This window comes from Hevea brasiliensis, chromosome 18 (assembly GCF_030052815.1).
Source record: "Hevea brasiliensis isolate MT/VB/25A 57/8 chromosome 18, ASM3005281v1, whole genome shotgun sequence".
In the NCBI taxonomy this organism is placed as follows: Eukaryota; Viridiplantae; Streptophyta; class Magnoliopsida; order Malpighiales; family Euphorbiaceae; genus Hevea; species Hevea brasiliensis.
The window spans coordinates 40,593,548-40,601,690 of record NC_079510.1 but is presented as its reverse complement, the minus strand read 5'-3'; the positions used below and the strand labels follow the sequence as shown (position 1 = coordinate 40,601,690).

General features: G+C 29.7%; 1 protein-coding gene across 1 annotated transcript; it reads left to right on the top strand.

Annotated features, from left to right (window-relative positions):
* The first annotated feature begins 2,282 nt into the window (after nt 1-2,282).
* LOC110635808 (4-hydroxy-3-methylbut-2-enyl diphosphate reductase, chloroplastic) lies at nt 2,283-6,509 on the top strand. The gene is made up of 10 exons (XM_021785273.2): nt 2,283-2,717; nt 2,847-3,043; nt 3,495-3,674; nt 3,772-3,903; nt 4,069-4,143; nt 4,231-4,336; nt 4,434-4,528; nt 4,887-5,072; nt 5,174-5,260; nt 6,178-6,509. Exons 1-10 carry the CDS (start codon nt 2,453-2,455, stop codon nt 6,241-6,243), a joined length of 1,389 nt encoding a protein of 462 aa, XP_021640965.2. The 5' UTR covers nt 2,283-2,452; the 3' UTR covers nt 6,244-6,509.
* Nucleotides 6,510-8,143: the final 1,634 nt, after the last annotated feature.

Below are 8,143 nucleotides of genomic sequence, written 5' to 3'. Positions count from 1 at the left end.
AGCTTTTAAGAGTAAGTTAGGCCTGAATTATTTTTTTAAAATATCAGTAGAGTATTTTTCAATTAATATTTGAGTCTCTTATAAATATTTCACGCTTAGTATTTGATCTAAACTTAAGGAGGCACATTAATATCTTATATTGATTAAGGTAACGTGTCCTTTATAAAGTCTTATACACTTATTCCTTTTAAGTTAATTATAAAAATAAGTTAATAATGAATTAAATTTGACCCATTTTGCTAAGATATACAATTTTGAAACACTGATAAGAAGTCTAAGGCTGCCAAGAAGATTAGGTAAGAAATAAGAAAGAAAAACTAGAGCAGTAAAGCCACCAAAGTAGAACATAAAACAATTAAATAATTTTATTTATTATTTTTTTTTTCTAAATAGCAATTTGGGTTGCCTATTAGTCTTTTTCTTACTCCAAATTTTGTCTTCACCATAAGAAATTATATACTGATCATTAATAATACAATTCCCAAATGCTTATCAGTCAAGTTCAATTGTCTCTTTTGGTGACTCCCAATATCTCAGGATTAATTAAGACTTCTCTAAGCTTACAACTTTTGACCAATTAATTTTTTCATATCCTCATTTGACCAATTTTTTCCCCCATTCAATTCCAAACTTATGGCATAATTGCATCACAGCCCATTTTTTTTATTTTAAAGATCTTATTTTATTTAAATAATTTATTTTAAAAAAACTTACTTTTCAAAAAATAATTTATTAGAATTAAAATAAGTAAAATTTTAATTTTATAAAAGTCGAAGAATATGATCAATCAAATAAATAAAATTATAATATTTTTTAAAAATTTAAAATTTTTAAACTGAGTTACATTCAACTAAATAAATCCTTATTTTTTATTAAAAAAGTACTGAATTTATTTGGAAAGATAGTTTTTATTTTTAAATGTTATATATTTTATTTATTTAATTATTTATTTAGAAATTTATTCACATTAGGATGATAAAATGAGACCTTTACAAAAAAAATCCAATAAAATGAAGCAAAAAGATGGGTGCAGAAAATGACAAAAAATGAAATGGCCAAGAGACTTAAATGCGATTCACACACTTGGGTGGACGCAAAGAGCCACGTGTCACTCTTTTAACCACCTTAACGTTGTTTCTCATCCCAGCCCAAAAGAGTTGAATTGATAAATTTTAATTTTATAATATTATAATTATTTTTAAAATATAATTTTTTAATTTATGAATTAAATTAAAAATAATTAATTATTTAATAAAATTATTGAAAAATAATTTTAAATAATTTAAATATTTAATATTAATTTAATTTATTAAAATTATTAAAAAATATAAATATTATTATTATTAAAATCAAAATAATGATATTTTTAAGAAATATTAAAATAATATAATCTTTTAATTAATTATAATAGTTTTAAAATAAATATTTAATTTATAAGTAAATATCATTATTTATAATTTTTAATTTATTTAAAATATTTTTATAATTTATAAATCAAATTAAATATTAAATTACTCACCACTTTTACTTAAAAATAAATATAATTAATTTATAAACTAAATTAAAAACCCTTTAAATCTGTCCAACCTTAAATTGAAGACACACCATATACATAAAAATTTGTATATAAAATAAATAAAATTTTTATATTTATATTTTAAATTTATAATTAATTTATAATGATGATTTTCTTCAAAATTAAATTTTATTTTATGTAATGTCGAAGGTCAAGTTCAACATTTCGGTCAAAAATTGGCACCTTCTATATATATATATATATATATATATATATATATATATATATATATATAAAGATTTTTTGTGTTGTTTTTAATTAAGAAAGAAATCAAGCATTTGTTGATTCGTTATTAATAATTAAAAACTTAATATTACCAAATAAAAAATGGAGAAACAAAATCTTAAAAATACAAAATAACTAATTAAATTTCTATTTTAAGACAAATATGCAAAAAGTGTAATAATTTTTTATGAAAAATGCGAAATAATATTTTTTAGTGAATTTAGTTTTAATTTGATTAAAAAAATAAATTTAATATCATGCATAATTTAATAATATTATAGAAAAATGAATTTATAATTGATGGGGGCGCTCGCCAATTGAGACTTTGTTAGAAAATAATTAAAAATAAATAAATAATGAGCATGAAAAATGAGACTGAAGCAGGCAGCCACCAGACCACCACGTGACTCGTTGTACTTGGAATCAAGAATCAATACGCTCTATACCAAAGATCTGATCCCCGTCTACAAAACGACAACGCTTCCACGATAACGAAACCCAAATTTTTTATTTTTAATTTTCAAAAAATTATTGAAAAAAACATGGAACACGCGATTATATTTATTTATTTGTGCCCAATGTGAATTTGGCACCACCGGTCCACCGCCACTGCTTCTGCTAGCTCCACACTTTAGCTTTTCTCTCTCTGCCATGGCTGTCTCTCTGCAACTCTGCCGCGTCTCCCTCCGCAGCGAACTCTTCTCCCGTGAGAATCTTGCTCCTCTTAATCGCAGGAAGTTTCTATCTGTTCGATGCGCTGCTGGTGGCGATGAGTCATCTGCTGGTTCTGTCGCTGTGGAATCCGATTTTGACGCTAAGGTTTTTAGACATAACTTGACGCGAAGCAAGAATTATAATCGGAGAGGTTTTGGACATAAGGAAGAGACTCTTGAGCTCATGAACCAAGAGTATACCAGTGAGTTTTCCTTTTTCTTTTTTTTTGGGGGATGAATTTCATGTTTATTGAGAAGTTCTGTAATTCTTTCATTTTTTTTTTTTCGAATTGGACTTATGTGAAATTCGTTGTTTGTTTGACAAATTTCAGGTGATATCATAAAGACTTTGAAGGAAAATGGCAATCAGTACACATGGGGAGATGTTACCATTAAACTGGCAGAAGCTTATGGGTTTTGCTGGGGAGTTGAGCGGGCTGTCCAGATTGCTTATGAAGCCCGGAAACAGTTTCCTGACGAGAAGATTTGGATTACCAATGAGATTATTCACAATCCAACTGTTAATAAGGTATATACATATTCCGCCCTGTTTGTCTTGTGTTCTTGAGTTTGAAATTTGCTCCTTAAGTTGTGAATGTTTAGTGGTGGCATGTGGCTGTGGGACGATAAGAGTAATACTAATGATATTATGTAGTCATTGTAGTGGTAGTCCTGAATTGGACTTAGGATCTTGATGAGTAGGACATTAAAAGGTTATCATTTTCATCATCATTCGCAGTTGTTTGGGAGATTACTTTCTGGTAATTCTAATGAAGTCAGTATCGTACGTTAGATATTCAGAATCAGAAATTTTGATTTTACGATTTCAAGCTAGATTATTTTTTATTTCTTAACTGGAATTTTAAAGCTTGTTAACAAATTGGTTAAAATGGGTATATAAAGTTTGAATAGATGTGTTTGTTTCCCATCTTTCATCTTTAATATAATGGTTAGTGAAACTCTTTTGTTCTCCATGGCAGCGTTTAGAAGAGATGAATGTCCAAAATATTCCTGTTGGCGAAGGAAAGAAACACTTTGAAGTTGTGGACAGTGGTGATGTTGTGATTTTACCTGCTTTTGGGGCTGCTGTGGAGGAGATGTTGACCTTGAGCAACAAAAATGTGCAAATTGTTGACACAACTTGCCCTTGGGTATCCAAGGTATCTTTATGGGAGACTGTTAGCTGTTACAATAACTTATTGCTTGTAAATCTTTTATCTTTTCTTTGACATGTGTACCCTTTAAACTTGTGTGAAGGTTTGGAATACTGTTGAGAAGCACAAGAAGGGAGACTACACTTCAATCATTCACGGTAAATATTCTCATGAGGAAACTATAGCTACTGCCTCTTTTGCTGGAAAGCATATCATTGTGAAGAATATGGAAGAGGTACATCCTAAAGGCTAAAGGGGGTTATTATCTCTTTTTTCCCCCCTTTTTATATTTCAAAATTTTGTAGTGGGCTTATTATTATTATTATTATTATTATTATTATTATCAAGAGCATAAATGATCACATATTTTTTGGCTCTGAGAAGTTCTTAATTTCTACAGGCAATGTATGTGTGTGATTACATTCTTGGTGGTCAACTTAATGGATCTAGCTCAACAAAAGAGGCATTTCTAGAGGTAATGCTTTAGTTTCATATTAACTTTAAACTAATTATTTTGGTTTTTATGTGGAATTTTATAAGATAAATGTTGCATTGCTTGCAGAAATTTAAATATGCAGTTTCTAAGGGATTTGATCCAGATGTTGACCTGGATAAGGTTGGTATTGCAAATCAAACTACAATGCTTAAGGGAGAAACAGAAGAGATTGGTAGGTTTAAGTTATGACATGTTGTTCCAATTTTTTTTCTCTAAGATATTTCAGTTTGTTATTTTAAAACTATATATGTATTTTTTTTTCCTTACAGGGAAATTGGTGGAGAAGACCATGATGCGTAAATATGGAGTGGAAAATGTTAATGACCACTTTGTCAGCTTTAACACCATTTGTGATGCTACTCAAGTAATTCTCGTCTGCTATCGTGGTTTTGCATGTATTTTTCATTAGAATTGTAGGAAAAATATTATTTTTAAAGAAAATTCCTTACCTAATCTTTTTTTATTTTTATATTTACGAAACACAAAAGGCAGATTTTTTTTCCCTTTTTCTTTTAATTCAAAATTCTACAAGTTAGTTACCTCACTCTCCACGCATCGAATCTTGAGCTTTTTCCTTCTCAAAGGGATGGAAGACAAAAATGGATGACCTATGGTAGCCTGTAACCTGGAATGTGCACACATTCATATAAATCCAATTTGCAAATTAGCTAGAATGAAGTTGCTTTATTGCTAAATGCAACCTTCCTTTGCTTATTTCGCAGGAACGACAAGATGCTATGTTTAAGTTGGTGGAGGAGAAGTTGGATCTTATTTTAGTAGTTGGCGGCTGGAACTCAAGCAACACCTCACACCTCCAAGAAATTGCTGAGCTTCGTGGAATTCCTTCATATTGGATTGACAGTGAACAGAGGATTGGTCCAGGAAACAAAATAGCTTACAAGTTGAATGTAAGTATAGATGCTTGTACTCAACAGTTATTAAAGCAAGTTATGGTTTTCATTTTTCCCTCATTGATTTTTTTTTTCCTTTTCAAATTTTATTTTAATAGCACGGGGAGTTGGTTGAGAAGGAGAACTTCCTACCAGAAGGTCCCATTACAATTGGCATAACATCTGGTGCCTCTACTCCTGATAAGGTAATTCATTTATTTATGTTGTATATCTGTTTTCTTTATTTTGGCCAAATATGCTACAATTATAGATGGTTGAACCTCCCTTAAGCATTTGTGTTGTACATCGTGGAAACGTATAAACTGCAAAGAAACAAAATAAACATACAAAACACTAACATTTACGTGGTTCAACTTCTCGATATTGAGCTACATCCACGGGCATGCCATCTTCCACTATCATCAATAAATAAATTATCATTACAAGCTTATAGCTATACTACCCATCAACCCAATTACACCCAAGAGAACCCATATAACATCAAACTGTTCATAGTAAATGTATTAGTTAGTCCCTCTTAGTCTTTGCTAAACATAACCCAATATATTTACTATTACAACATTACACCACAAAGGGTGCCTTCAACTATATAGGCAACAACCCTCTCACCAATGGACAAGAATCCCTTTCCCTTGAATTCTATGTCCTTACTCCACCTTATGCCAAAGTCTCTCTCCACTGTAATGGGCAAAAGCCCCTCATCAATAGGCAGAGCCAAATCCGTAGCAATTGGCAAGACGCCTCTCTACAATGGGCAACAGGCTCACTCCATGAGCTGAAAGCCAAAAAACATTTTTCATCATTCTTTTATTTATAGTGTTAATTCTCTCAATTCTAATCTGATTAGAAGTCCTACTTAATTTAGGAATAACACTAAAACAAGAATTCTACTCTATATAGAAAATATTCCTTTATCCTATTGAGGAATATTTCTCCTACTCAAATTAGGAAAAGGTCTCTTCAAATCTTACTATGATTTTGAGTAATAATTCTAACAATTTGTTTCTGTTTAATGTTTCTTCTGTTTGCATCCTTGAGACACAGTATTTTTGAGTGCACAGGTGAACTAACTTTGTTTTGTGTTTTATTCATGTTTAATTAGGTTGTTGAAGATGTCCTTGTCAAGGTGTTCGACATCAAGCGTGACGAAGCTTTGCAAGTAGCATAAATGTACCTTGTAGTGCATCATCAACAATGGCAGTAAGACTATATAACTGAGTGTATCATTAACAAGAAAGGCTCTGCAAGATCTCTGATATACCATTCCTTGTACTCAAATTCATAATGTTGGTAATATAGAGATTGTGGTAGAGCTGCAATTAGTGGTTGGATATTTTGACTGGAAAGAACTCTTTAAGTCATACACAGGCGTGCACATACTTAACTAAGATTTCAGAATAAGAAAATTGAAAGTCCTAAGAGACCCTTCTTCCATTTTTTCCCTTAAAATTTCTTTTGCTTGAAGCTTGGCCACTCCCTATAACATGCCATGTGTTGCATTTGATACAAAGTTAACGTGTGGACGTGTAAGGGATACAGTAATTGTTGTTGTATCATGAACGAGGGGTGGCCAGCCGGCTGCCTCCTCTCTCTGTATGAGATTAAATATTATTATAAAAGTATGAAATTCTTATCAAATGCCATTAGTGTCATCATTTCAATTGCTAAGCATGTGACGTTGATGGTGGTGGTGGAGGTACTGGTTGGGTGGTCCATTGGCGACTGTGGTGCTCATGAAGAAAGCTGTTGAGCTAAACTAATGATTACTTAATTATTTATCCAACTAAATCGTAATGGACTATGCATGAATTGTCCGTAACCAACAGGGGAGGAATCACCTTCCTTGATGTTGATGCAGGCATACTTCATAGTTGTTTATAAGTCTAAAAATATTCATTACTCGATATCTGCGCAGATTATATAGTAAGTTGGGCATTTATGAATGATGTAGGTCTTGAAGGAATATCATGTTTGTCATACTTGTGTGGGATAGCAGTCGATGTCATATTCTAAAATGCTGATAGCGGTTATGGCTTTTAGGGTTGATGCGTTAGAGTCATGTAGGTTTCTATAACTTCAATGCATTAAATGTGTTCAATTAGTTGTTTAATGCCTTTAATAGGTTTAAAGTGAGTTGAAATGTAAAGCACCCTAGACCTACTTGATGGTTTTTGGTTTGAACAAACCTACCTAGGTTGTATATGACTTAAGCCTCAGCAATTTGTTTGCTATAACCAGCCAATTATTGGATACATTGCATGATCATAGAGGGTTTAAATCTTTTTCTTATATCAAATTTTAAGAAAAATAACTCATATAAAAAAATATATATTTAAACTCGATTTATTATAAATTATAGAATTTATTAAATAAAATATACATATTAATTAGAGTAAATTATATATAAAATATATATTTTATTTAATAGATGGTATAATTGATTTGTGATGTATTCTTTTTAATTATATATTTTGTTCAAAATTGCTTTGTAAAAATGTATAAATTTATTTTTACATTTTACATTTGGATTGATTTGTTTAGCTTTGTTCATAAGATAATTAAATCAATTTCAATTGATAAAAATATTTATTTAGTATAAAATTTCATTTAAAAATAAATATAAAATATATTTTCTTCTCAAATATAAAATTTAATCAATTGATTAAAAATGTCACGGTAAAGTATGATTGTATTCAAAACTTTTATGCATTAATCAAATAAAATTTTAAGTGCTACATTATAATTTACCGTTAACTTTTCAAATTCAATTTAAATATAATTGTAACAAATCTTAAAAGTTTAGATATTTAACACAAAATTAAAAATTTTAAAATAATCATGATTTAGCCTAAAAGTTTAGCTTTTTTTTTTTAATTGGACTTATAAATATTGTTTCAAATTTCATCAAAAATATATATTAATTTTGTTAATATAATATAATTTTTATGAGAAAAACATTAATTTTTCTTAAAAGAAATAAAGAAAAAGACTTGAAATTCAAAATACAGCATATCCTACCCGATTCGTGCCCCACCCTGCCCATGGAAATGGGATAATAAAATCTGTGT

Bases quoted from the DNA above. Each gene is read 5' to 3' on its own strand.
- LOC110635808 (XM_021785273.2), top strand. From the start codon at position 2,453: ATGGCTGTCTCTCTGCAACTCTGCCGCGTCTCCCTCCGCAGCGAACTC. The intron at 4,337-4,433 runs GTAGGTTTAAGT...TTTTCCTTACAG, and splicing joins GGGAGAAACAGAAGAGATTG to GGAAATTGGTGGAGAAGACC. The intron at 5,261-6,177 runs GTAATTCATTTA...ATGTTTAATTAG, and splicing joins GTGCCTCTACTCCTGATAAG to GTTGTTGAAGATGTCCTTGT.